Source organism: Postia placenta, assembly GCF_002117355.1.
Source record: "Postia placenta MAD-698-R-SB12 unplaced genomic scaffold POSPLAscaffold_1, whole genome shotgun sequence".
Lineage (NCBI taxonomy): Eukaryota > Fungi > Basidiomycota > Agaricomycetes > Polyporales > Adustoporiaceae > Rhodonia > Rhodonia placenta.
In genome coordinates this window covers 1,083,507-1,109,974 of record NW_020169832.1, presented here as the reverse complement: position 1 = coordinate 1,109,974, position 26,468 = coordinate 1,083,507, and the positions used below count along the sequence as shown (strand labels likewise).

Sequence of the window (26,468 nt, the reverse complement as noted above, 5' to 3'; positions counted from 1 at the left end):
AGTTCGTCGTTTGCTTTGATGTACATCAGGATATTGCTTGTCTTGGTCTTGGTTTTTGGGCACTCAAATGCATGGTATCACAAAACGCACTGGCAATAATGGAACAAACACGCGCATCGAGAATTACAACAGAAGCGGTATTAGTGTACCGATACATGTCATGCCGCTGAAATCTGACACCAAGAACCGTTTATACGGGAATAGTACACTAATAACCACCCAAAGCACAAAAGAGGGAGGGGTATCATGGTCGCCACATGAAGCGACTCGTTTGGGAGGCAGTCACTATCAAGCGACAAGTTGACCCCTGAGCCCATCGCCTCTTCTCGTCGCGGCAACACCGCGGAAGATTACAACGATAAGTGCGAGGGTTATGAGGATCCTGCGGGAAGAATAGCGTTAAGGGACTTGATATTCCAAGAAGAGGGCGGTACGCACCATTCTATCCACGCGAAAGCCTCCAGAGCGTTGAGCTGACCGCAATATGTATAGTTGAGGCTACGCGTCGTCGTCAGTCACATCTCTTCGGGCACAGAAAACGGAAGTTCACGCACTTGCAGTCAAGGCCCCCACCCAGTGCGGCCGTGATACTTGCGGCGGCGGCAACCCACAGGACCCAGGTGATGAACAGGCTGTGTGCAGATCAGGTCAGCTTCTGTGAACATGCTTCTCATGTAGCAGAACGCGACGCACAATACACCATGGCTGAGCACGCTGGTGGCGACGGAACCGTTTGCCGCGGAGTGCAAGAAGAGGGCGAGGTAGAACAGGCCGAAGAGGACGGTCCACGCGGAGACGAAGAGGATGTAGTGAGTACGGTCGCGGACGGAGGTGTTGAGGTAGTTGTGGTGGCGGTTATACACGCCTGTCAGCCAGCCAGAAATCGCGATCTACGAGGGCGCGAAGGTGTAAATACACCGGCGAGCGGCGACACAGGCGACTGCACGCACCTCGATGAGACCAAAACCGACGAGGAGGCCGAAGACGACTGGAGAAAGTCCGTCAGACACGCGTCGAACGAGAGCGCAAAGCACTCACCGGGGTGTCCCCTGCGTATATGGTTATCGACGTTGGGCATCTTGCAGATCGTGAGGAGTGGGTCGTGAGCAGGCGTAAGGCGTTCGCGATGGTCGTGAGGTCGTCAGGGTAGACGGCGAGTGGGAAAGGGAGTTGGAAGAGGTAGGGAAGCGAGGAGGGGCAGCAGGCGGCTGGCTGTGAAGAAATAGAGGAATGGACGCGCCATTCCCGTAATACGCCCGCCCAGAGCTGCGAGGCCCCGCGTGACGTCACCTGCCCCCGTCATTGCCGCATGGGGCCGCCAGTCAGACGCTCTTACGCGGGCGCGGGCGCAGTGCCGGGTTGTGTGGTGCGAGCTGCCTCTATAATCGTCGATGGACTGTTGTCTTGACTTTGCCACAGCTTGCCCAGACACGCTCCGTTATGTCCGCGTGCGTTTGCCGTCGCAAGCCTCAGGCCTAATTAATGTGGTTGGGTAGTCGCCGTTTGAAGTCGGTTCGACTGCAGCTGTGTGACTAAATCCCAGTGGCAACACTGGTGCCGACTACGTCATCGGTCCCAATAAATATAATGCAAGACAACAAGACAACAGGTGCATCTACTTCTACAATGCATCTACGCACTGCGCGCACTCTACGCGGCATCTAGTGCAGTCCATCCTGGTCGTAGGTGTAATCCGCATACACGGGCTGCCACATGCCCGACACGACGTGCTCCCGCACCTCGTCCTTCTTCCACAGCACGTCCGCGAGCCCCTCCTCGATCGCCTGCTCCGCAACCGCAATCGCGACCTCCGTGTTCACGTGCTGCGCCTCCGCAAAGTCCGGCAGCAGCGCGCTGTCCGGGTCCTTCAGCGCGGGCGACAGCGACGCGAGCCGGCGCGCGCCCGAGATGATCATCGAGTCGCTAAGCGAGCGCGCCTGTGTGATCATCGCACCGTAGCCAAGTCCAGGATATATGAGTGCATCTGTCGCAGCCAGTCAGCATGGCACCGCAGGCAAGAGACACGCGATACGCACTGTTACACTCCGCAACGCTAGTGAAACGGCCATCGCTGGTCAGCAACACGTTCATCCCTGGGGAGCACAGAACTCACATATAGTCCTTTCCGCCCCGCGGGTTCTTGCACGGCGGGAACGGGCTCCCGCTCGCCATCAGCGCCTTCCCGTCCGTCCAGTTGTTCGCATCCTTCGGGTCGACCTCCGCAAGGCGACTGGGATTCGACAGCGGGAAGATAATCGGCCGGTCCGTGCCGTGCGCCATCTCGCGGATGACCTTCTCCGTGAACGCGCCCCCGCGTGTCGAGCATCCGACGAGCACCGTCGGCTTGATCTTGCGCACGACGTCAAACAGCCCGATCTCGCCCTTGTCATTCGTCGGCACACCCGTCCACTCGTCGTCCGGCCGTACAAACTCGTGCAGGTCCTCACGGATCTTCGAGGGCCCAAGCGATTGGCGCACGAGCCCGTACCGGTCCATGAGGTAGAAGCGCTTGTTCGCGTCCGCCTCTGACATATTGTCGATCTGCACCATGGCGTCGCGCAGCTGGCGGGTGATACCGAGCCCAGCCGTGCCTGAGCCATAGATGACAATCCGCTGGTCTGCGAGCCGCGACTTGGTCACGCCGACTGCGGTGAGCAGCGCTGCCAGCGACACTGCACCAGTACCTTGGCTAGGAAGATACATTCATGAGCTGAGACGTTTGGAGGCAATATTACATGCACGTACACGTCGTCGTTAAACACCGCGTGTTGGTCGCGATAGTAGTCAAGAAGCCGTTTCGCATTAGTGACACCGAAATCCTCAAAGTGAAGGAGGCTGTGTGGGTGGTATTTCCGTACAAGCTGCACGAACCTATGTCCTCCACGTCAGGAGATGATAAACTTGCTAGAGCAATAAACTCACTTGTCGATGAACTTATCATATGCCTTCCCACGTACACGGCCGTTTGGCCAGCCCTGACGAAGTATAAGCAAGACAGTCATTCATAGAACCACAAGACACTGACAACGTAGAGATCGTCGTTCAGCAGGTCCTCGTTGTCCGTGCCTACGTCAAGTGTCACACTTATCGCCTTGGATGGGTCAATCCCTCCAAGCAAGCTGTTACCCTGGTCAGAAGCGATGGCCGTGATGACTGAGGTTAACTCACGTATAGATAGCCGATTTGGCAGTTGCAATCTGTTCGAGGGAACGCGAGGTCAGACAACGACCATTCTTGCTTCACGAGAATCTGCAACTCACACCAATACCCTGAATGCAGCTCATTCAATCAGTGTGAGGCGCATCGCAAGGATGTCGGACGAACGCACCCCTACTCCCTGGTCGCCGATACCAAGGATCGCTTCCGCGTCAGAGCACACGAACAGTTGGATGTCGCGACCCCGGGTTTGTTCCAGGAAGTCTTCCTCCATCGTGTCTTGGTTCGGGAACGTCAGAAACATTCCCTCGCTCCGCCGGAAGAGGTGTGAGTAGTTCGCGATTGCATCCGCCTGACACACGACGCCATCAGCACAAGAGTTACAAGGAGTGTATGCACAGGGCGGTCAAGCACGACGCGTCTGGAAGCATCGGCAACTGGACCAGGTCAGCGAGCTGCCCTCGCGGTCCCTGCTGTTGCCCGAACCCGCCCTACATTCTATCGACGGACGAAAGCTCACCTGCGTCGGCGTGTATATGATCGGGATGAGCTCCTTCAGATGTCTGCTTAGCAGGCCATAGTAGAGGGTCCAATTCTGGTCCTTGAGACTCTGAAGGAAGGTGTTCTTGCGAATGGGCGTGTCACGGGTGATTAGCTGGTCATATGCGCGACGGCACTGCTCTTCAAGGGTATTGGCGCGGAAGGGGAGGCGTCCGGTGAGACCAAGGGCTTTGCGCTCGTGGGCGGGGAAGGCGGTGCCCTTGTTGAAGCGGGGATGGGTGAGGATGGAGTCTCCGCGGAGCGCGACGCGCAGGGCGCGGGTCGCCGGCGTCGACATGGTGTTGGAGGGGGGAGAGGATACAACTGTGATGAATTTGACGGGGACATTGGGAAACTATATATACACGTCTGTCGAGGGACAGAACGTGCAAGGAGAGACAAGAGACGCCATGACGCTTTGGCTGCATTGGGCCCCTGGCTGGGTCACACTCCACGCGAGCCGAGGTGTGCCGTCTCATCACTGCGCAGTGCCTCCAGAGCAGTCCCCCCATGCCATAGACCTTTTCTTTCTCCTTCTTCGCGCGCAACCCCTTCGAGCCCCTTCATAGACGACTACACCGCCCTGTGCAAGCGCAAGGTACACCCACTCTTATTCCGAATTCTCTCAACACGCCCCCCGACATGGGGCGCTGGACACAGTATGACGAGGTGACCAGCACAATGCGCTCCCGCTGCATTCAGTCCACCCGCTCACATTCAGAGTCTCTTCTGCCTTAGGATGAGTACCGCCTCCCCGAGGGCATGAAGCGGGTCGGCTACGACGCCGATACCGCAAAGTATTATTTCCGCGACAGGGACGGCACGCTCTGGGAGGGCCCCGAGGGCGCACAGTTTGGCGAGATGAGACAGGGTGAGTCTTGAGTCTTGTTCTATTGTCATTTTCCCCTTCTGTCATCGCCTGGCGATGCGCGGGGGTGTACAGCACACGGCACCCGCGCACAGGCACAATAGGCTCACCACGATGTCCGTCTGATAGTCTCGAACGCACCAATCGCACTAGACGATCACGACGAGCATGCAGACGACCTCGAGGCTGCACCGAGTCGTGCCGATGGCTACCAACCCTTGGCCAGTGATCCTGTACGTCCCGCCCCGTTCATTTGCCCATTCCGTCAACTAACGGCCGGCTCTCCACCTTTCCTTTTCGCGCACTGTGCCTTCGACTGACAAATCTTGTGTGTGACTTGTCGACGCTGCGATAGAACCAACGCGGGCACTTCGCAAGCAGCAGCAGTTCGCATGCATACCGCATGCTCTTCCCTTTCTTCCTCCTCATCGCAGTCGTGCTCCTTCTCGTCATCCGCCTCGTCTACTACGGATCGCGCACGGACCCCAAGCAGCCAGACGCGTCGCTGTGCCCCGGTACCAGCGAGGCCGTGTTGGTGCACGAAGGGGATACGTGCTGGAAGCTGGCGCAGTCCCGTAATCGAACGGTTGACGAGCTCATGCTCGTGAACCCCGGTTTGGACTGCAATGGGTTGATGCCGGGCCAGAGCGTGTGCTTGCCTTGAGTTGACGAAACGCGAATATACGCGTAATGGGCGACGATCTTGTTTCGCTACACAGTGCTCCCGCATACTACTGAGTTCTCCCGGATGATCTTTTCACGCTGTATCATAGCTTATTTTCCACAATGCAGGGATGTCCGTCATGACCGATAGCATCGTGTGTTCCATGCATACTCAGCTCCGTGAACCAACGCATGAGAGTTAATACAGCGAGCAAGAGCAAGCGACAGATCATTCCATGCACATTCCATACCTCTTGGCGAACCTCAATCAAGCACGTGTACTAGGCGGGCCAATGTAGACTGTACGAGGCAAGCCTGTCTCAAACATCAAGATTGCGAAAATCATACGAAAGATGAAATGGTTGACCCGCGTCAACGATGAGCTGGGGCGCCTTAGAGACCTCACCTGTCTTCGATTCTACCTGCGTTGGCCACGCCACCCTGCTCACTTTGTCCGCGCCCGGCATCTTCTCGTCCTCGTACACGCCGACGCGTGTGGCGTGTAGGACTGGCGTATGCGTGCGCACGTGCATGCTGTAGTTCGCGTCGACGACCAGCACCTCGTCGTCGAACGCCTCTACGGCCTCGATCTCGACGATGAGTTCGCCCGCGCGGTGCCCGGTGCGCCACTGCACGCGGCTGAGCTCGGCGTCGCTGAGCAGCAGATCGGAGTCGATCTCGAGGAAGGCGGCCAGCGAGCGTATGCTGAGCATCAGGCGGGAGACGGAGACGGACGAGACGGAGAGGAGGAAGCTGCACGGACGGTCAAGATCCTCTTCGTATAGTGCGGCACTTGCGTCGACTCACTTGGCGTATAGCGCCGGGATCATGACCTGGAAGACTTTCAGCAAACGTATCGTGATCCGAGGTTCTCAGAGAATCTCACCGAAGGGTCGTGTTGCAAAGCACCAATAGTCGTGAACGCTGCCGAGGCTGTTAACGGTGTCTTTGTGAGTAAACAATGTCTCGATTCGTTGAAGGACTAAGATCTCACCGAACACAGGTACATAGAATATACCGCCACTATAAAGGTTTCATTAAGCGTGATGGCGGGCGGCGGCAGACACAATTAGCACTCACTCTTTGAGAAGACGGTTCATGAGCGGGGAACGTGTCCCGTGCCGGCGCATCCAAAACGCAGGCCATGTAGTAGCAAGATATAGTACGGTATGTAAGATAAGGTTTGGGAGATATATTCGCCAGACGCGGTACGAAGGCGGAGCTGAGCATCCCGGGTTGCTGATACCAGGCACAGGGGGAGAAACCTGCCGAAAGTCTGCATAGATAGTCTTGAATAGCACAATAGTCGTGATGAGGGTGGCGAGGAAGAAGGCGAGGATAAACGAGCGGGCGATCGGGCGGTTGGAGAACATGTACCAGATTCGGAGGACGATGATGGCTACGGAAAGCTCTGTGAGCCGTCCGCGTGATGGCACGACGTGTACACACCTTGGACGACAGCGATGCCGATGTATCCCATGATGAAGACAGCCGGAATAGCCTTCGAGCAGCTTTTTAAGTGTTCGGTAAATAAGCCCCTCGGCTACTTCATAGCGTGCGATGCACTTACAACTGCAAGTATCGCAGTGAGATCTTTTCATCAAGTCTATTCAATAGCCGAAAACTCACCTCAGCTGTCAGGTGGGGTACAAAGAGCACTGAGATAATGCATGAGAATAAGGACATCGCTAGCATGGACTATGCGACTGACGGAGGAGGCTCCACCTGTCGCAGCGGACTGGTCAATTCTTCAACGCAGAATATTTACACGGCAATACGACTCACATCATGACAAATTGTGAGAAGTAGCGATTCTATTCGGTGAATGTCACGACGAGTTTCATTAAGTGCGATATCGGAGGTGCGCTCACAAATAAGAATAATACGCGGGAAGCGGACCACGGACCGGTCCAGAAGTATTGAATCTAGGCAACTGCAGCATAAGCGTCCTCGCCTGATGGTACGACAGACGACGTACCTCCTGGGAAAGCGTCAAGAAGTAGTCATATCCTAGGAGCACTGCAGATGCAAGAGCGAGGTATCTCGTTTTTTGCACACCATCGAGTAATGCGAGCAATTCCTCCAGCTCGTTAAGTGGAATGGCTGCCATGAACGCATAGCCCTCAAGTGAGTGTGGGAGGGAGAAAGGAAATCCGCATAGCGATGAAGGGCCCATCGCTATAACCGCTCCTGCAGTTACACCCGGCGTTTGATCTTTTATGATGTGTAGCCAGGAGGTTGTGGCGCGCTCACATCAGTGGCGCCAACACTGGCCTATCACGGAGTATGGCGCAGCATCTCTTGGAAGGCTATATGCGTCCGCTGAAGCATCGAGGTGATACACGGCGAGGTGCCGAAGGCTATGCATCGACATCGCGACAGAGCCCCAGTGATGACCATGACAAAACCTTCAATATTTGAATGCCGAATACCAAATGCTCAAGTCGGAATGGTGAATCAAAGCGTATTGTTTCCATCAAATATCAATGACAGATATTGGAGTCTGTCATGATCGGGAAGAATCAGACTAGGCCCATATGTTGAGGTAGAACGTACAATCTTACCTAGACTTGTGACGCATCCAAGTCGCGAGGAAAGCACCTAGGAACATACGATATCAGGAAAGCTGGTGGACGGAAGCGCTTGGAGAACTCTTTAACCCCTGCATATAAATGGCGAATCTTCCAACAAGGAGGACTACAAAGAGGGGCTTATAACCGAATCCAGAGCCTGCTTGAAGGTCTACTCCCTAATTACCCCTGGACAATGTCAGTCATTCAGGAATTCCCAAAATCGACTTCGTACTCACGAGTCAAAATACGCAACTGCGCATATGAGCCCTACACCAGTATGCTTCGTCGCATGCTGCAGTAATACCAAAGCAGAGGCTCGAAGCTTAGAGTATACACCGCTTGTGGAGGCCTTCATGCCGTCGGCGTTCCGGAAATGCAAAGTGCCAGTCAGGATGAGTCAGAGTGGGGCGTCGTGGTAGTGTACCGCAACTTGCAAGGGAGCCATGGCATGAGGGCCCGACACCGTGGATCACAGCCAGCAGAACCAAGACAGCGGGAGAGGGAGTGGTGACGGTGTTTTGGTATTTGACTCATGGCCCAGTCACACGCCCGTGAGCCCGACGTACACCGCCGCCGCCCATGTTTTGTCCTTGCTCCCCGTCGATAGTGACGCATACATGTTGGATTGAGTGCAACACTGCTGCCCTTCGGCATCCTATGCAGAGAGAATGTTATAGATGCTAGACGCTCTACTTTCGCCCGCCACAAATTCGTCATTGAGATACTGCATTAGGGAATTCACGCCCAGGTACACATTTCATACATGTCACATTACACACATGAGGCGGTTTTACAGGATACGAGTTCAGGAATACAGATAGGTAACACGGAGGTGCGAGAGTGAAATCGATCCATGGTAATTGGCCACCAGACGTGCCCAACAACCGGGTGGATTGGGCGCAAGCTTGCCGCTAGAATAATCAGGTAGTGCTGGATGCTTCGACTAGATGTTCAAGGAACCTCGAGGTAGACGTAATGGCCAGACGTCTCGATGATTGCGCGCGCAGCCGCGGATCGCCCAGAAAGTCATCGCCGAAAGTAGAGCGGCGAAACGACGAACTACTGGATGAGCTAGTAGTGGCTCCAAACAGACTAGCGGGAAACAGTGTCTCGACGAAGGCAATGGGTATACATCGGGCTTGCTGCGCGATCTTCGCCCAAAATTGCTTCATAGAGCTGTTGAACGCCTCCAGTCGCAGCTTCTTGACGAGGGCCTTGGAAGATTCCAGTGTAGCCGCGAGTGATCTACCACTCAGAATGCTTAGTGACGAGTCTGCAGTAGCCAGCGCAAGCAAAGGTGCGAGTCGCCTGAACCTGCTCTTGCTCATTGCTTGCTCCGGTCCTGCCCGAATGCCTAAGCCGTAGGAGTTGCCCAAGCCTGTCGGTGCGCCCAGGAAATCCATTAGCGCCCTATTTGCAGCGTTGCTCTCCGCGGGTTTGATGTATGGCTCTTTCAGACGCTGCCTACGCCCGCCGTCATTTGCCTGATACCACACCTTGCAGGCCAACCACTGGCGCTCGCAGGAAGCACATTGCTGACCACTTTCGGGCACGATAAGGCAGCAGTCCTCACAGATAGGGATCGCAGGGACCGGTAACGGGGAGCTTGAAGGTGCCAAGGGGGTGAATTGCCTAGAGGTCGCTTCGGCGAACTTGAATACCGTAATTGGTGACTGAGGAACGAAGACAGGAGAAGCGGGCATTTGAGGTGTAGGAATAGTGAGCATGAGAGAAGGGACAAGCGCAGTCTCAGTTGCTCCGTGATGAAATTCGCTCAAGTTGCTAGGAGGCGGCAGAACTGGTTGACAAGTGACATTGTTACCTTGACTGATCAGGTTCTCTACGCCGGTCTGTGATGGCGGTATCTCGCAACCAGAACCCTTGCAAGTACGTTCTGTGAAGGAGTAAACATCATCGTGGTATGAACCGTACTGACCTGGAAGATTTTGTCGAAGATAGCGCCCGACTCGGTGTCCAAAACCTGCATGATCGTCTTGAACCGCTCAACGACAGGTTCAGTGAAGTGAGACTGGGCAGTGATGTACAACGAATCACTGCAGCTGTCCTCGGTGTCCGTCGAGACCTGACAGCGGATCAATGCCAGATTCACGAAGATGTCATGAATACATACCGGGTCTTTGACCTGCGTTTCCCAAAAGCCATCTGATACGCAACGACGGCGGAAATGCGGGGTGGAGGGTCCATAACGAGCGTGTGCCCAGACCCCATCTCGAGCTGGGCATGACACAATGCGAGTCCGTCGACGCAAGCGTGGTTTTGCACTCGATAGTACTTGAGGCTCCGTCACTTCAAGCTGCTATTTTTATTTCTTAAGCAACTATTGCAAGCTGCCATCATGCATAACAGGCACACCTTCTCGGACGCGCAGGCGACTTCGGAGATAGATCGGTGCTGGGAGTATTGACATGAGACTGGTAGCAGAAAAGCTACGGCGCAAGCGATGAAGCACCTTCATCGTCCTGTATGATCTAAGTGTTCTTCTGCTAGATAGGGATCCATCATGTGTCTAGTGTACAGAACGTGTGAGTGTCATGCGACTGCCATGAGAGAGAAATGAAACCTCGTTTGTTCGTTGCTGAGGTGTCTCTGAAATTGCATTCACAAGGCACTGTGTGTAACAAGGCATGATAGGTGGATTGAGGTAACCGAAGGTATGCTGCTTCAAGGCGCACCTCCTGCGTTCTGCTTGGCTTGATGAAGGAGGTCATCGATCTGACCCTCGCCTATATGTCCCAAATGTGTGTTATACCATCTAAGCATGTCTGCATACATGAGCTTCGTACCTGAGGCCGCGCAAGCCCATTGGGGTTACGCAGAACTCTGGGTGAGCCTACCACCACTGTGCTACGTGTGAAAATCGTAAATCGTCACGAGCTGTCCTTCACTACGTACCAGACCTGTACTGGCAGCATACCCATCGCTTTGACTTCGGGAACTTGGGTGTCTACAGGAATACACTTGTCTATCAGCACACCACGGGATTGCACTATCTGAACAGAATACGAACAGGTCGGGGCTTGACCACCGTGTTCAAGAATCGGCGAGTCCTCTTGAGAGTGCTGCGTAACATACCGTCCGCTTCACATGGAGCACTATCTGAGATAGTGAGCGCAGCCGGGGAATGCAGATCGTGAGGGCGGATCAACAGTTAGCTGTGGCAACGTTGTTCAACGCCAGCCACTGGCAGCCTCCTGTGCTATTTGTCCTTGTTTGGTTGTAGTTCGTTCATCAAGCGGTTCTGAGACCTACTACCTCTATTACTGTCACTTGAGCATACGTACCCAAATCGACTATACTAGAGAGAATAGAATCGAAATGAGCAGATGTGGTAAGATTCGCTGAGGGGTCAGCAGAGATATCTCAACTATCAGCCTCAATGATCATGGTACGGCAACCTTCACGTTAGTCCTCCTCTTGAGATTCAGTGTGCCTAGTACTAAAAGTCTCGCTTTGCTTTCTATTCGTTTTAGAAAACCTCTCGAAAGATGGCAGGGTCCGGCGTGTTATTGCACATGGCTCAAGCAAATGTACACACGAATGCTCTACATATTGATACTTTACACGATCGCAATCAGACCTACGTATATTTACATACAAAGCTAGAGATACAGATGGTTAGCAGACTGTCTTCTAGCTTCTTACTCTTCGCCCATCCCGAGCGTTACAATCGTGTAGACATTAGCTACCACGATGATGAGCCACATGATCCAGCCCAAGATCATCATGATCCATCCGTTAGAGCAGTCGATCGTGTCTTCCACCGCCTCTTTGGGATCGCTTACGCAAGCGGCGCTGCTCTGATCTGGATGAAATACTACACTGCTGACCTCGCCATCCGAATTTTGGACGGCAGGTTTCTTGACACTCATGAAGCGTTTCGAAGAGGTGATGTAAATCAAGGGATAGACAACGAATGGAAGGACGATAGATAGGACCACCTGAGAGATGACCAAGAGCGCGCTGATACCGGGTTTTCCAAGACCAGCGGCAACCACCATAGAGGGGATGAGCCCAAGACAGCGGGTAAGCAGGCGTCGCATGATAGGCTGTTGTACGACCGTTATTCACGTTTAAAGGCAGCATTTGCGTAGTCCAGTAGACTCACCGACATGTGCCAGTTGATGAACCCTTCTGATACTGTTTGACCGGCGAGCGTGGCTATGATGGAGGAGCTTTGGCCTGATGCCAGAAGAGCCAGTGCAAAGAGAGTGGCTACCGCTGAACGGATAACATGAGACAACGCGAAGACAACAAACCACAAAACACGTACGTGTACCCAGGATCTGCTTCAGCAAATCATATGCATCGAAGAGGGTGGCGGGAGATTCATTTCCCGTCTGGCCGAAGCCGTAGTAGAAGGTTGCACTTGCCAGTATCAAAATCCTAAAATTCGTTGTCAGCGAACATCCATTTGACGGACCACCAACGCTTCTATAAACGTACATTGCATTGATGACGACGGCGATACCAATGAGACTGATGCACATGTCCACTATACCATGATACAAGTGCGTATGAACGAACGCCCATGAGTGATTCTCCCACTCAGTATGGTTCTTTGCATCACCGGCAGGGCCCGCGATCTTGGTCACCGAAAAGCAGCTCTGCAAGAACTTTGCTGTGCCACGTTTTACGCCATTCATCGTCCAGCATCGACGTGAGACCTCTTGCTCAGGAACCGCCGGCGTAAGGTCCTCGCTGTCGTCTTCCTTGGTCTCCGCAATTGAGATGGACTCGATAGACTCAATGGACTCATCGGCCTGATCCTCATGAGACGTTTCGCGCTCCTGTGTAGAAAGGGCAGAGCCAAGGAAGAGACTGTGTGGCATAACAGTAGCACCAAGAATACCGATAGCTTTGGAGCGATCGTCAGGACCCGAAGCAAAGGCAGGTGTTAAGGGAACGTACACGTGTACAGTCCGCTGGCGCTCACTACGTCCTTCGAAGGAACAAACCCGAAAAAGGCCTCGCCCCAGTGTACACCAGACCTGGAGATGATAATGGCCATGCATATCAAGACAGTGAAGACCTGTCATCCCAAACCTTTCAGTTGGATGTCACTCATTACAAAGAGTGCATGAAACATACCAGAGCTGCTACGATGATCTCGAACATTCGTACTGGCTGCGCACCAAGGGGATTCCGCATAGCGAGGAGGAAAAGCACGTCAGAGGCGGTGACCAACACACCAGCCCACAGAGGTAACTTTGGGAAGAGCAAGTTGAGGGCTATCGCCGAGCCCAATAGCTCAGCGAGATCAGTGGCAATAATTGCCACTTCTGCCAGTACATATAACGGATACAGCACGAGCCATCGCCAACGGAGGGTGTGCTTTGGGCGATCATGAAGCAAAAGGCGACAGTGTGTAGCAAGATCTACGGCAGGGTAAAGATAGGTTGTTGTCTATGTCAGGCACACTGCAGAAGACATACCTAGACCTGTTACGCAACCAAGACGGGAAGAAAGCACCTGCGGACAGCTTAACATTTACGCGGTTGGCGATATAGCGGTGAGATACTTACCTGCATGTAGACAGCGAACAGACCAGAGACAAGGACCACGAAGAGCAACTTGTAGCCGAATTGGGATCCTGCCTGAAGGTCGACACCCCAATTTCCCCTGGGCGTGGTGATATTAGTGCGATCGTCCACGACGATGAACGGGGGCTTACGGGTCAAAGTAAGCGACAGAGCAGACAAGGCCGACACCAGTGTGCTTCGTCGCATGCTTGATCACGACCGAAAGAGAGGTCCGCAGCTTTGAATAAAAGCTGACGGAAGAAGAAGTCATGGCAGGGAGCTTCTGCAGATGGTGGGAGGGCGAGCTGGGGGAGGCTGCGGGAGAGAAGGTGACCGGTGATGGTTTATAACAGAGGCTCAGAGAAGTCTGCAAGGCCCTTACCATATTCACGGCCTCGGACAGAACCAAAGGAGCGGTTGAGGTAACGGCGTTCTGGTACGCGACATCCCAAACTCTACTCACGCGCCGGCCGCTATAGCACCGACACAAGGGTTCTCAGCCATGCAGCCCGACGCCTCTGCGACAACTACCTGAAGCGTGGCCGCAACATGACAGAGGAGTCGCCGCTATCCTCAGACACAACGAGGCCGGTTTCTTAGTTGTGTACCCATATTAGCGCGCGTCCCATATCCATCTTTGGTCCGCCGCGGTGCGCTTCGGCGGTTACCACATTAGGAAACGTACACCCGGTTCCATAAGCATGGAAATCGCACGAGGCTGGTACCAGAAACGAGTCAATGGGTTCACTCACGCATGAGAACCCGCCCTGACAGTCTTCCGACATCGGGCTGATACGTTACTTGTACATGAACCGAATGAGTATGTTCCACCACCAGTCTGACGCCACCTGGCATACTGCCGGTAACCAAATTCCTCAACTTGATTTCGAATAGATCCTCGGCTGCTTGACCGGGGTGCCCAGAGAAGTGAGCATTCACGTAACAATGGAACGTCTCGGTGACAGCGCGGGTTGGCCGCGGGTAACCCAGAGACAGTCGAACGTTGTGAGCGCTGAGCGAGGATTCATATGACCACCCCCGAGGAACCTGTCATAGCCGGTCTGAAGACTAGGAAGCCGACGGGGTCGATAGAGGTTGATGAAGGAAGACGCGGGGAACGAGTGGCGTAATCTCGACCCCAAAAGCATCATAGCTCCTAGGTTCAAAGCCGTCGTGGATCTTGGCGGCTCGGAAGGCCCAGACGCACATTCAATGCCACGCCAACGTTTCTTGCGTGATCTATCTTTTCTAGTAGGATGTATATCCACATGGAGCTTTGTAGAAGAAGGGACTTCCTTACCGGCAGCGCGTCCGGTGCCTCTCATAGCGCTCTCCTTGCCGCATTGCCCGGCGCGAATTGGATTTTACGCCACAGATTGGCAGCTGCGTTTACGCTAGGTATGCTGCTGAATCCTTTGATGGGTATTACGGGATCTATACATGATGGACGGGATATTGTGAAAGATGAGAATGAGATTAACACTGTGAGAGCGCAGAAAACGGAAATCTGGATGCCTGGACAACAGATCTGACGAATTATCATGATGAGTGAGCGATGGGGTGGTGGGTACGCAAGCATGCACCGTAAGCCGGGCATTCCCCATCAGATTCGCCTACGAGCGCTAGATAGAACCTTTGCAAGAAGCAGCAAGAAGTCATGATTCTTCAAATACATACTTCGTTCGGTGAGTAAACCGTGTCCTAGAGAAGAGGTTTGTTACAGCTCACTGGCAGCTGACGACGATGATCGGTGTGATTAGATCCTTGACGAACAAAAGGAGTCGTGTGCACGTTTGACTAACCCAAAATCGTGACAGAAGACAGGGTGTTCAGTAAGCACTAAGATGCAGCGCTCAGGCAATCCTTTGAGCGAAGGACACGTGTTGTATCTGCGAGATGGGTGCTACACTTGATCTACTCAAGAGGCATTTCATCGAGAGCCAACCACAAGCGCAATTCGAGGAGCCTGGCAACTCGGACGCCTATTGCGTTGACACATTCTACACCGGGATCAGCACAGTGCCAGGTACCAACCAGATCTTGGTAAGGGGAAGCATACACTTGGTTTTAGGTCGACCGTCGAGATAGGATTCAAATTATCCAATCAGGCATGAGCACGAGGGAGCCGATTGGCTTGATGTTCAAGTGTGTTCTGATACGGACAGTGCCGAATTTGAGAGAGTAGCTTCCATTACCAGAGCACGGCTCCCTGAGGTCATTCGCCGAACCCTTTTGGTATGCTCACAGACACTCGTAGTCAAGTCAGGTTCAGGGTGGTGAAGTTAGTCGGGTCTCCGCAGCCTTGACAATGGTAATCAAAATCGGCAATCAGCCTTCTGGTGGCCCGTTATGTGCATCTATTTGGTTGTGGTTCCGAGCCTGAGTCGCCGCCGTCAACAATTCGTGGTCAGTCGACTGCAAGTCGAGCATCATTTCACTGTTGAAAAGGAAACACGAACTTCTAATCGCTGTGCAGGCATCTGAAAGGGACATACAATCACACAAAACTTTTGCAGCAATACTGGCATCAACGGATGCAGGCATCTCTGGACTTGGACTCGGTCTTCAACACAGTGGGTTTCGTTGGTTTCACTGGCACTTTCACATGCAAGTTCATTACCATGGCAGGAGAGCTTTGAAACCATAGAAGATAGCTCTGTATCATACATAACTCGGGCTCATTTCTCTGGTGACGCGCAGAGGTGGATCATCGTTAAAAGCGCTTCCGTACTGCGCGAGTTTTCCAAACAACCTCACGACATCGGCAAGGAATTGAGGTTCCTACAACGGCTTTCCTACGCCAACGTACGCATTATGGTTTAAAGCTGCAGTGACAGTCCTCACGCATGCTATTTCAAGATCATCGAGTTACTGGGGTATGCGTTCGAGCGTTCAAGCAACTCAATCCACTTCTGGATGCCTTATATCCCACATAGCCTCCATGATTTACTCAACTCTCCTCAATTTGTACCTGTTCCTTTGGCCCACGATGCGACCGCTTATCCTGAGCACATCGCCGGATTCATCAAACTTACCACATCCATCATGTACCAGATCATCAATGCCATCGCGTACTTGCATGAGCACCGCATCGCGCACAGAGATATCAAGCCACGTAACATCATGCTCTCCGAGGACTGCTGTGTCAAACTCATCGATTTCGGCATATCCTGGTCCGATAGTCTAGACGAGCGTGACCTCTGGCCGGAACCCCCCGCTAAAATGTGCTTCGACGTCTCAACAGGGTTTGTCATCTCTAGGAGAAGCCGTATGCGTTTCGCTAACGGAGATCCATGCAGGCCTTATCGTGCTCCGGAGCTCTTATTCGGAGCGACCAATTATGATGCATACGCAACGGATATGTGGAGTTTGGGCGCGACATTCGCCGAATTCTTCATGCCCTTGAAACTACGCCAACAGTACAGCGAATACGACGCAGATGATGATTCTGATTCGGAGGAGGAATTGCCTAAGCAGCCGTTCATCGTGCCCCATTCGCTCGCACCAGGTGGTCCGGATCATGTTTGGAAGCGAGAATCGCTTTTCGACGCATCGCGTGGATCCATTGGTCTTGCTTGGAGTATCTTCAAAGTTCGTGGCACGCCATCGGAGGACTCCTGGCCGGTGAGTCGATGAATCTGTGATTTTCGGTGCGATTGACACGGTTGCCAGGAATTCAATGAATTGCCGGACGCCAATAAGGTGTCATTTGAGGTTGTTCCCCCGGTTGATCTGACAGCGCTCTTGCCAAACATACCAACGGTTTCCACACTTACGACCCGTCCAGACATTCCCGACAGTCTTCCTACTGCACTTCTCGACCTCCTTGAGCAACTCCTGACGTATCCTCCATTGAAGCGACCACGCCCTGCAGCAATTCGTCCTCATCCATTGTTCACCGACTCTCTTCCTATTCTATTACCTGCAGAACATCCGGACCTACAAGACATCCGGTACACAGTGGTGTGGAACGACAGGCAGCTAAAAGATTTACTTCTCGACACATTGCATGCACCGAATTAATTGTACAGTATTCCAAGCGGTCTAGGTTGCTACAACATACAACATGCTATACAATACCCAACTCGAAGCAAATGTAGCGATATAGTGAGCGAATCATGCGGATACTGCATTTAGTGGGATAGTATTCAGAGGCTGGTTGTCGATGGAAATACCTGAAAGGGTTAGAACGTTCAACCAGTTGCTTGTCCGGCCGAAAAATCATGAGGTGCTTACTGCGTGTAGCATTCGCCGTCTTGTAGATACCGATGAGTCGATGACTCAACTCGAACATGTCGTTTCTGTTTTGGCGTTAGCGGCGGTTCGGTGCTCGGGAAGGCGAATCATACCTCAGCGAAATGATGATAAATTGCGCGTTCTTCGTGCGGTCTTTGATGTAGTTCGCGACAATCGATACGTTGCGGAAGTCAAGCGCCGCATCAATCTCGTCCATGAAGTAGAGCGGGGTAGGCTTGAGAGGATATGAGAACTGGTAGATCTCTAAAAAAAGGCTCATACCTTATACACGTGCAAAGCGAACACCAAGGCGAGAGAACTCAACGTCTGCGGAAATCTCGGTTACAAATCAAATCGAAAAAGCAAGCGCCATACCTTCTCTCCGCCTGATAGATTGGAGATGTTTTTCCAGCTCTTCTTCGGCGGCATAACACTGAAGATGATGCCTTCCGAGAACGGATCCATGCTGTCAACGAGCTCTAGCTCAGCGTTACCACCGAGCGTGATCATCTGACGAAAGACTTCTCAGTCAATGTTCATCGTACGAATATTAGAGGGGTACCTGGTACATCTCCTTCAGCTTCAGGGATATTGTACCGAAGCCCGCCATGAACTCATCGAGACGCTGCTTAGTGAGTCTGTCATATTCTTGCTTCTTGGCATCTCGCTCTTTCGTGACAGCCTCGAGATCCTGCGCGCGTTTCAAGAACTCCTCTTCACGCTTTCGGTAGTCCTTCAGCACACTGAGATCAGGCTTGGAGTTCTTGAGTTTCTCTTGGAGCAAACGTTGAGCACTCGTACGAACACGAGACAATAAAAAAACTTGTTACCGTCGAGCAACTCGGCATCCGCGATGAGCTCCCTCTTTCTGAACTGGGACAACTCCTCAGCGCTGTAGACGTGGAGCTCATCGGAGGGCGAGCGAGCACGGGCCTTGCCTTTGGGAGGCTTATCCGGATCTGGCTTGACATCTGTAGCGTCGGCGTTCGGCCCTGCATCCCCTTCGTCGTCGTCATCATCACTGGGTTGCATGTCAATAATGAGACACCATTCATGAGTTTGGACACTGACTCGACCTCCTCCAAGTTGAGGTTGTCGTGTTGAGTTCTCCAATGATCAAGGGTGCGCTCGTTCTCGGTAGCGTCCTTCTTGGCATCGTTTAAGGACTGCTCGAGTTCCATCTAAAGTCGATGATGTTATGTGACGCGCCATCGAATGGAGCAAGTCACTTGCTTACCTCCTTCTGCCGGAACTTCTGGATTTCCTCCTCTTTTGCATCCAGCTCGTTCTTCCTGGTCTCTAGATCGTCTTTTGAGTTCTCTGCTGCGGCCTGCGCCGCCTCGACTTTCTCCTGGAGCTCACGGACGTAGTCAGCGATCTCCTGAATCTGTTCAGTGAGTTCCGCTAGCTCAGCCTCGACCTCCTTCAAGGCCCTGGTGTTAGATTCGACGGTGGCTTCTAGCTTAACAGAGTCCTTATCCGCTTTTGCCTTAGCAACTTCGGTCTTGGTGATCTCGTCGTTTGCGAGATTGATATGGAGACGTATACCATCGACCTTGGACTTTTGCGACAATAGACGCGCACCACCGATCTCGAGGATCTTCTTCTCCAGAGCCTTGATCTCCTGCTCGATTGCACCCGTCTTCTTCTGCAGCTTTTCGAGCTCTGAGGTAGACGAGGCGATCTCTGCTTCAAGTGTCTTGATGCGAGCCATGTCGCCGGCGTTAGGCTTTGTCTGGGACCTGCAATAGTGTGAGTTTGAATGCATACTGGAAACCAAATCCACTCACTTGAGCTCTCGCATGCGTTTTTCGGCGTCAGCGATACGCTTGGCGCCAGTCTGAATGCCCAGCGTTGCCTTCTCGATAGCAATGTCGAGTTGCGGCCCGGATCTGGATACAGCTTCCAGCTCGGCTTCAATCTGACGAAGATGCTCCTGCGCCTGCTCGAGCTCTCTGGCAGCTTGCTCACTGTCCTGGTCATACTTCCTTATGACATCTGGTGGAACGGCTTCCGCCGCCAACTTGGAGCTCATACCGCCCCGTGCGACATGAGTACCACCGCCAGACATTGTTCCAGAGGAATCGATCAATTGGCCAGCCAGTGTGACCACACGCCATCTCCTGGATCCGCCAAATGCAATGCGATTTGCTTGATCAAGGTCATCGGCGACCAGAGTGTTATTTACGCCCTTGAAGAACGCCGGAGCGAAGCGTGGGTCCTTGGGCTTGATGAGATCGAATAGCCTCGGAACGTTCTCTGGGGTATTGATTTTCTCCATACCGCGATTGGACAGCTTCTCGAGCACCATGAAGGAGGCTCGGCCCACGTTCTGCTTGCGTAGGTACTCGATACATGCCTGACCTTGCTCAACAGTGTCCACGACCAAGTTGTTGAGCGCCCCACATGCTGTCGACACGGCGACGTCGTACTTATCGGGGATAGTGCCGAGGCTGCCAAGTCGGCCCTGAAAATTCCGTTCAGCTAATGCGTTCGGGGAGCAGCCTGCCAACGTACATGGAAGCCTGATATCCGGCCGGTACTACGGAGACGAGTAAGGCTGTCCAAGACTTTGTTCTGCGATGTACTCGCCGCCTGCGAGGCCTTAGCTTCTTCAGCCTTCTGACGAGACGCAGATGCCTTGCCCCGCAGCTGCTGTACGCGCGCTTGCAAATCCTGTTGCATTGCGGCTCAGCGAGAGCACCGAGCGACACGAGAGTCACTTTACCTGGAGGCTCTGCTCCTTCTCCTGTACCTCCTCTGCGCTGTTCCTCCTGGTCTCCTTGAGGCTTCTCAATTCTGCGACCTACACATGGACGTGCCTTAGTATGTGCGGCCTTGCAGGGACCATAGTCAAACCTTAGCCTCCTGATCGGCTTGGAGCTGTTCTAGCTGGTCTTGCGCTTCTTTGCTCGCAGCCATTGCACTTTCAGCTTTCTTGGCGAGCATGTCACGTTCACTGGCCGCCAAGTCAATCTCCGCTTGTTTGGCGTTGATCTTGGCAGTCCATGGCTGCAGCTCCTTCTGCTTAATCTCGATCTTGTCGTGGAATACTTGCGTTTTATCTAAGTAGGCAAGAGTTTGGTAAAGTGGACATATCAAAGGTAAGAAGGATCCCATACCTTTCAAGCTATCACGGATCTCCTCAAGTACGTCCTCTTCTTGTGCGAGCGATTCTTCCAGCTCCTCGAGTTTGGCTTTCTCTCGCTCGATCTTTGCGGTGTTCTCTTCGATCGCACGCAAGGCATCGCTGCGAGCATGTTCATCCTAGTTGTCTGATTAGACTGAGTCATGGGCTTGTGTCTCATAATACTCACGTCTTGCAAAGACTTCTTGAGCTTCTTTGCCTTGCTATTAGCGTGCTTTCTCTTCTCGTCTAGACTAACTTGCTGTTTCTCTTGCGCAGCGAGATCTTTCATGGCTTCCGCTGCGGCCGCTTTGACTTCCTGTAATACGTCAGCGTCACGAGACGATCCCTATTATACTGTCAATACCTCGTAGATGGCAACACGCTCGTTGTAGTGTTTCTTGAGAGCCTCATAATGTTCAATGTCATCGCGATTCTGCTCTTGCTCGTGTTCAAGATCGCCCTCGAGCCCTTCCTATAGAGTCATCAGTCGACCTAAATTCGGTTTAGTGACGTGAGACTACGCTTACGATTTTCTTCTCGAATGCTTCGGCGTTCATTAGACACTGCCATAGGTACCACTGCCACAACCGCGACAGCGCACGGACGTGTTCGTTGAACATGCGCAGGTAGTTCTCAGCCTCCTTCTTCTTAGCCTCCAGCGCGTTGCGGTCCCGCTCTACGATTCGCAGCCTGTTAAGCTTCTCTGTGCGCTCCTCAGAGAGGTGGTCCATGTCGGTAAGCGCTTCCTCGATTGGCTCCTTGTACTGGGAGGTGCCAATGATGTCCTCGAGATACTCGAGCAAGCCATCCTCATGTTCTGAAGGTGCTTTTGGCTTCATTTGCGCGATAGATTCTACTTCACCCTGAAACAAGCCGGGTGAAGATGCGTACATGTAGTATTGGTGCTCTACTCACCTGCAGAATCAGAAAGCGATTGTGATCGAGGTCGATACCCCGACCCTTGAGCAACGTCTGAACCTCCTTGTAGTTGCTTTGGCGGCTATTGATCGTATACCTGCTCGAATTGTTCTTGAATGCCGTGCGCGCGACCACAAGCGTAGAGTCAGGAATGACCTCGAATGCGTCCGGTCCGGGCTGGGGGGCGCAGCAGAATCAATTTCGATTCGTGGCGTGCGGCAAAGGATCTCACCAAATCCATGATTTCCCGGAAATGCACTTCGACGCTGCACTCATCCAAGTCAGGATATCTCGCGCTATTGTGGATCAACTCAGACAGCTTTCCCTGGCGCATCTTCGAGGCTCGATAACCAAAGACAAATAACAGAGCGTCGATTGTATTAGACTTCCCCGAGCCATTCGGGCCCACAATGGCTGAGAAGGACTGGATGGAAGAGAGATTGACATTCAATGAACCAGCGAGTCGGCAGAACACGCACCTTGTGGAATGGACCGATCTCTTGCCTACCAGCATAACTCTTGAAATTAACCAGAGCCATCTTATAGATGACGAGACGGGGTTTGGGCCCTTGCGGCTCCTCGGGGATCGCAGGCATAACTTGCGGCGGAGGGGCAGATGATATGGGGGGATCCAAGAGCGAATGCTCCTCTTCCTCCTCTGCTACTTGTGCAAGGGCTGCAGAGGCTTCCTCAACGTCTGATGTTTCGATGACCTCTTCTTCGAGCTCCTTGGTGGCCTCCTGGCCAGGCCTCTCCAGAGTCTCTTCCTTGGACTCATCGACCTCCTCTTCATTGGGCTCGACCTCCTCTGCCTTAGGTCCATCGAATACCTCTTGTTTAACCTCCTCAACCATGTCTTCGTCGGCTTCCTCGATAACTTCCTGCTTGGGCTTAGCAGCAGGTTTGCGCTCTTGTTTGATGGTGACTCCGGAACGTGTGGAACTTCCTCTTCTTGTATTCTTCTTCTGGTCGACCTCCTCCTCCTCGTCCGAAATAGCGATAGCCATCTTCTTGGCACCTCTTCTTCCCTTTGGTGGGGGACGCACCTCTTCGTCAGGGTCACTCGAGATGACAATGGCGTCTGGGTCTTCTTCTTCCGACTCCGACTTGACTCCCCTGCGGCGGCGCGTCGAGGGATTGGACGACCGCGCCGAAGCCCGCGAAGCGCGTCGAGGTGCAGCGGTAGCAGCAGAAGACGAGGCTTCATTATTAACATTCTTAGAGGCCCGCGCCGCGGGCTTCTTAGCAGGAGGTTTTCTTGTCTTCGGTTTAACTTCGACCACTTCATCGTCGTCATCGTCCCCCTCGTCCGTCTCTAACGAGGGGCGCGACTTCTTCGCAGGGCGCGGTGGCTCTATCTCCTGAATCTCATCGTCGGACTCTGGTACATCTTCCAGAGACTTCCGCGCGCGGGTTGAAACGCGGCCCTTCGGTGCCGGCGCTGTACCGGGGTTGGTTGATGTCGACCTACGCGTTCTTGGTGCGGGTTTGATGTTCTCTTGCTCGGCTTCGGCGACGGGATCGGTGCGTTTGCGTTTTGACGGCGCTGCTTTCGGAGCAGGGGCGGGCTCGGCGGATGCGCGAGCCGCGCGCGTCGAGCGGCGAGGCGGCATAATGACTATGCGAGTTGTGGCAGACAAGCGGCGGGGCCAAGGCTCAAGCGTGTCCACGCCGAGTCGCGTTCGAACGGCACACGTGACGCGCGACGCGTCGGCCCAGAATGGAAACCCTCACTTTTGCACCATCCTCTCGCCATGGGCGCTTACAGTGACTCGGTATCTTATAATTTTCTGCCGCTGTCAACATGCATATAGATTATACACCGGTCCTGCGATATCCAAAAGGACTTTGCACCTCGTCCGGTCTTGCCTTTAACAGCTTGGAAAATGGCTACATACCCCTCTCCCACTGGCGGTGCATCTCTCCTGCTGTCCTTCCGCCTGCCCCGGCAGGTCATCGTGATCATAGGCTCGAATACACTGGCAGCAGCTCGTGCCTTTTCAGCCCTCGAAGCAGACTCAGACGTTGTTATCCTGTCTAAGGGAGGCCGGCCGGCTGCATGCGACGAACTACGATGGCGTGCAGAACATGGCCAACTCAGGATTCTGGACATGGATACAATGCCCTGCTCCGCCCAAGATGTTGCAGATCGCGATGCCTCGGCATTGGAACAATACCTCGCAGAGTCAAGACATGTGCGATTTGTCTGTGTCACAGACACCGTGCTCGGCATGGATCCACCATTGCGCCGTAGCAACACCTCAGTGCAGTTGATTGTCCGCGCTTGTAGCAATCGTAATATTCCGGTCAACGTCACAGACATGCCAGAATATTGCGATTTCTCATTCCTCTCGACACATCGCTTTGTCGATGCCAAGACAGGCGCACCGTCCTCCTTACAAGTAGGCATCACGACGAACGGCCAAGGATGTCGCCTAGCTAGCCGCTTACGGCGAGACATCGTTGCCAAGTTACATAAGGAGGTAGGAGGGGCTGTGGTCAATGTGGGTAAGATGAGGGATATGGTGAGGAAAGCGAGCGATGTCCAGGACGAGGTGGGGGCCGCAGAGCTTAGCGAGGATGCATGGCCATCTACACCGAATCAGCCAGTACCCCAGAGGACCACAAGTGAGAACGCAGAAGAGGAAGCACGAAGACGCATGAAGTGGGTCGCGCAAGTCAGCGAGTACTGGCCCATACCTAGACTGGCGAAGATGACGAAAGAGGACATGTCTATGGTCCTCGACGGTCGTGCACTTGCGGGTCCCACCGTAGCATCGTCATCTACGGCCTCTGATGGCGCTGCTTCATCCCTACATGGACTCGCGTTGTGTCCGCCCGCGCGCCAGGGTCGAATATTCCTTGTCGGATCTGGACCAGGACATCCGTCGCTCTTGACTATGGCCACGCATGCAGCACTTACCAAGCATGCTGATTTGGTGCTCTCGGATAAACTCGTACCTGCACCTGTCCTCGCCATTATTCCGCCTGAGGTGGAGGTCCGGATTGCGCGAAAGTTCCCCGGGAATGCGGATGGAGCCCAAGCGGAATTGATGGAAGCAGCTGTGAAGGCGGCGCGACGCGGCTTAACTGTTGTGCGGGTGCGTTCCGCAGTCCATTCAGACAAAACTTACACTCATTTCCTCTCACAGCTAAAACAGGGCGATCCCTCTGTATACGGCCGTGCGGGAGAAGAGGTTCTCTACTTCCGCGAGCACGGCTTCGAGCCTGTCGTCGTTCCTGGCGTCAGTTCTGTTCTCGCCGGTCCGACGCTCGCAGGGATACCCGTCACCCAACGTGGTGCAGCCGAATCGTTCGTCGTATGCACCGGTGTGGGGCGACAAGGCAAGGAAGTCAAGCTTCCGGGATACGAACGCAGTCGCTCCCTCGTCATCCTCATGGGCGTCGCAAGGCTACCCCAGATCATCGAGACGCTCCTCGCCGATTCCGGCGAGCCGACCTCGAGGCGTAACGGGCCTGCGTATCCACCTTGCGTCCCCATCGCCATCATTGAACGTGCATCTATGCCCGACCAGCGGGTAATTTACTCCACGCTGCAGGACATTGCAACGGCGCTCGAGAGCGGTGGCGAACAGCGTCCACCGGGGATGATGATTGTGGGATGGTCGGTCCTGTCGCTATGGGAGAAGGGGGATGTGAGTGTCCTTGATGATGGGGCTGCGGAGCGAGATGTTTCTCGTCTCACGTCGTGGCTTGGAGATCGAAGGTGGAGGATTGTGGAAGGGCTGGATGCTGCTTGGGAAGATTGGTAAATGTACTTTGCTTGCTTCATAGAATTACTGTATCGTTAGCTTGTACATGGTCGAAATGCGGTTCCTCTGGGCTCATGGGATGTACCTTTTTTGAATTGCATCGTTGTTCGACGCCCCGTCGAACTTCATGTCACAGCACCGCTGCATGTCACAAGTATATGTCACGGTGAGGTATGGTGTGACCATTACCATATGCGAACTTGAAGCCTGCTACCAGCTTCAATGCAGCTGGTAGACAACGATACCGTCAGTTGTACTCGCTATCTCCTAAGAACCAACGCCTGACCGACCTCTACAGTTCCTTGAACGATTGACTGCGCTTTTCAATTCTTCACAGGACTCAGGGTCAATATGGCTGACCCACAAACGCTGTGCGTTTTAGTACATTCATTGTGGTACACACCGTGCTGATTTGTGATCCTGGAATCCGCAGTGACTCATGACGGCGACGATGCGCATATGTCCTCCGCAGATGATGAAGGGAAAGAGTACCCATGTCTGGTGCGGGTAACAGACGGCGGTGAGACAAAATATTCGACCAAGGTGCGATCGTTGCCCGTCCTAACTCAGTATGTTCCCAGCTCACACGTTTGTTTTATCTAGGTTGAGCCGGAACAACTGGCAAGATTTCATGCAGCATACGGTGCGCTCCTGAAATCCTCCATGACCACTCTCCGCAAGCGCGACAAGAAACGAGAGAAACAAAAGGCGGAGGAACTCGCGCGTCGAAAGCGCCGCCTAGCTGAGGAGGTCGTTGTCGATGGCCCCAAGCGGGGAGCCGGGCGGCGCAAACGGCAGAGACAGACGAAGGCAGCGCTGAAGCAGCTGGAGGCGCGCAAGCGAATCCAGGAACGAGAAGAGACGAGATCTCGCACCAAGGAGGGGAGTCCGTGAGTCTGTACCGTATGTAGAACACAACTGAATTGTGTGAGATTATGCAACAACAAGACGAGTGTATACTTTCCGCTGGGATTGCATTGAGACTGAAGCGAGAGCGTTCCGAGCTTGAAACGAATAAAGAGATCGTGTGAACCTGTGTGTATGCGCCGCCGAGCCGGAGCCACCATATGA

At 53.6% G+C, this 26,468-nt stretch overlaps 10 protein-coding genes across 10 annotated transcripts; 4 read left to right on the top strand and 6 right to left on the bottom strand.

Annotated features, from left to right (window-relative positions):
* Nucleotides 1–73: 73 nt before the first annotated feature.
* Nucleotides 74–1,190, bottom strand: POSPLADRAFT_1072209 (hypothetical protein). The gene is made up of 6 exons (XM_024482497.1): nt 1,039–1,190; nt 951–988; nt 694–890; nt 555–632; nt 439–498; nt 74–382 (listed from the first exon to the last, which is right to left on the bottom strand). The coding sequence occupies exons 1-6, from the start codon at nt 1,076–1,078 to the stop codon at nt 289–291; spliced, it is 507 nt and encodes a 168-aa protein (XP_024343955.1). The 5' UTR covers nt 1,079–1,190; the 3' UTR covers nt 74–288.
* A 471-nt stretch (nt 1,191–1,661) lies between these two features.
* On the bottom strand, nt 1,662–3,994 carry POSPLADRAFT_1042421 (hypothetical protein; the record flags this gene model as incomplete). Its single annotated transcript, XM_024478099.1, has 9 exons — nt 1,662–1,984; nt 2,037–2,053; nt 2,114–2,689; nt 2,746–2,871; nt 2,923–2,975; nt 3,026–3,119; nt 3,169–3,197; nt 3,329–3,508; nt 3,677–3,994. 9 exons carry the CDS (start codon nt 3,992–3,994, stop codon nt 1,662–1,664), a joined length of 1,716 nt encoding a protein of 571 aa, XP_024343954.1.
* A 220-nt stretch (nt 3,995–4,214) lies between these two features.
* On the top strand, nt 4,215–5,376 carry POSPLADRAFT_1164443 (carbohydrate-binding module family 50 protein). The gene is made up of 4 exons (XM_024487825.1): nt 4,215–4,365; nt 4,435–4,567; nt 4,694–4,797; nt 4,920–5,376. Exons 1-4 carry the CDS (start codon nt 4,339–4,341, stop codon nt 5,226–5,228), a joined length of 573 nt encoding a protein of 190 aa, XP_024343953.1. The 5' UTR covers nt 4,215–4,338; the 3' UTR covers nt 5,229–5,376.
* Nucleotides 5,377–5,547: 171 nt separating this feature from the next.
* POSPLADRAFT_1051312 (hypothetical protein) lies at nt 5,548–7,337 on the bottom strand (the record flags this gene model as incomplete). The annotated part of the gene is made up of 12 exons (XM_024480148.1): nt 5,548–5,980; nt 6,035–6,060; nt 6,114–6,160; nt 6,222–6,250; nt 6,308–6,626; nt 6,677–6,738; nt 6,798–6,820; nt 6,857–6,885; nt 6,939–6,952; nt 7,013–7,041; nt 7,099–7,152; nt 7,206–7,337. The coding sequence occupies 12 exons, from the start codon at nt 7,335–7,337 to the stop codon at nt 5,548–5,550; spliced, it is 1,197 nt and encodes a 398-aa protein (XP_024343952.1).
* Nucleotides 7,338–8,720: 1,383 nt separating this feature from the next.
* POSPLADRAFT_1051311 (hypothetical protein) lies at nt 8,721–10,005 on the bottom strand (the record flags this gene model as incomplete). The annotated part of the gene is made up of 3 exons (XM_024480147.1): nt 8,721–9,680; nt 9,737–9,860; nt 9,932–10,005. 3 exons carry the CDS (start codon nt 10,003–10,005, stop codon nt 8,721–8,723), a joined length of 1,158 nt encoding a protein of 385 aa, XP_024343951.1.
* A 1,454-nt stretch (nt 10,006–11,459) lies between these two features.
* POSPLADRAFT_1128061 (hypothetical protein) lies at nt 11,460–13,611 on the bottom strand (the record flags this gene model as incomplete). Its single annotated transcript, XM_024483698.1, has 10 exons — nt 11,460–11,867; nt 11,927–12,039; nt 12,092–12,204; nt 12,265–12,423; nt 12,574–12,676; nt 12,730–12,850; nt 12,910–13,196; nt 13,254–13,290; nt 13,344–13,440; nt 13,493–13,611. 10 exons carry the CDS (start codon nt 13,609–13,611, stop codon nt 11,460–11,462), a joined length of 1,557 nt encoding a protein of 518 aa, XP_024343950.1.
* Nucleotides 13,612–15,959: 2,348 nt separating this feature from the next.
* Nucleotides 15,960–16,751, top strand: POSPLADRAFT_1093759 (hypothetical protein; the record flags this gene model as incomplete). Its single annotated transcript, XM_024483114.1, has 3 exons — nt 15,960–16,145; nt 16,200–16,533; nt 16,630–16,751. Coding segments are annotated over 3 exons (642 nt in total), but the record flags the coding sequence as incomplete, so codon positions are not given.
* A 705-nt stretch (nt 16,752–17,456) lies between these two features.
* POSPLADRAFT_1130694 (hypothetical protein) lies at nt 17,457–23,237 on the bottom strand (the record flags this gene model as incomplete). Its single annotated transcript, XM_024483978.1, has 21 exons — nt 17,457–17,515; nt 17,577–17,641; nt 17,690–17,811; nt 17,859–17,903; nt 17,952–18,086; nt 18,139–18,350; nt 18,407–18,597; nt 18,642–18,757; nt 18,814–19,318; nt 19,367–20,043; nt 20,094–20,252; nt 20,305–20,382; nt 20,436–20,641; nt 20,699–20,843; nt 20,894–21,022; nt 21,071–21,178; nt 21,234–21,569; nt 21,622–21,801; nt 21,857–22,048; nt 22,104–22,313; nt 22,899–23,237. The coding sequence occupies 21 exons, from the start codon at nt 23,235–23,237 to the stop codon at nt 17,457–17,459; spliced, it is 4,209 nt and encodes a 1,402-aa protein (XP_024343948.1).
* Nucleotides 23,238–23,510: 273 nt separating this feature from the next.
* On the top strand, nt 23,511–25,458 carry POSPLADRAFT_1164440 (hypothetical protein; the record flags this gene model as incomplete). Its single annotated transcript, XM_024487824.1, has 2 exons — nt 23,511–24,725; nt 24,777–25,458. The coding sequence occupies 2 exons, from the start codon at nt 23,511–23,513 to the stop codon at nt 25,395–25,397; spliced, it is 1,836 nt and encodes a 611-aa protein (XP_024343947.1). The 3' UTR covers nt 25,398–25,458.
* Nucleotides 25,459–25,619: 161 nt separating this feature from the next.
* Nucleotides 25,620–26,341, top strand: POSPLADRAFT_1175899 (hypothetical protein; the record flags this gene model as incomplete). Its single annotated transcript, XM_024488384.1, has 4 exons — nt 25,620–25,643; nt 25,696–25,768; nt 25,831–25,940; nt 26,001–26,341. The coding sequence occupies 4 exons, from the start codon at nt 25,620–25,622 to the stop codon at nt 26,289–26,291; spliced, it is 498 nt and encodes a 165-aa protein (XP_024343946.1). The 3' UTR covers nt 26,292–26,341.
* Nucleotides 26,342–26,468: the final 127 nt, after the last annotated feature.

What these genes read in the sequence shown, in the direction of transcription:
- POSPLADRAFT_1164443 (XM_024487825.1), top strand. Translation starts at nt 4,339, where the DNA reads ATGGGGCGCTGGACACAGTATGACGAG. An exon ending in GCTGGACACAGTATGACGAG is followed by an intron (nt 4,366 to 4,434) that starts GTGACCAGCACA and finishes CTTCTGCCTTAG; the next exon opens with GATGAGTACCGCCTCCCCGA. An exon ending in GTTTGGCGAGATGAGACAGG is followed by an intron (nt 4,568 to 4,693) that starts GTGAGTCTTGAG and finishes TCCGTCTGATAG; the next exon opens with TCTCGAACGCACCAATCGCA.
- POSPLADRAFT_1072209 (XM_024482497.1), bottom strand. Translation starts at nt 1,078, where the DNA reads ATGCCCAACGTCGATAACCATATACGCAGGGGACACCCCG. An exon ending in TCGGTTTTGGTCTCATCGAG is followed by an intron (nt 891 to 950) that starts GTGCGTGCAGTC and finishes GCGCCCTCGTAG; the next exon opens with ATCGCGATTTCTGGCTGGCT. An exon ending in GTGCTCAGCCATGGTGTATT is followed by an intron (nt 633 to 693) that starts GTGCGTCGCGTT and finishes ATCTGCACACAG; the next exon opens with CCTGTTCATCACCTGGGTCC.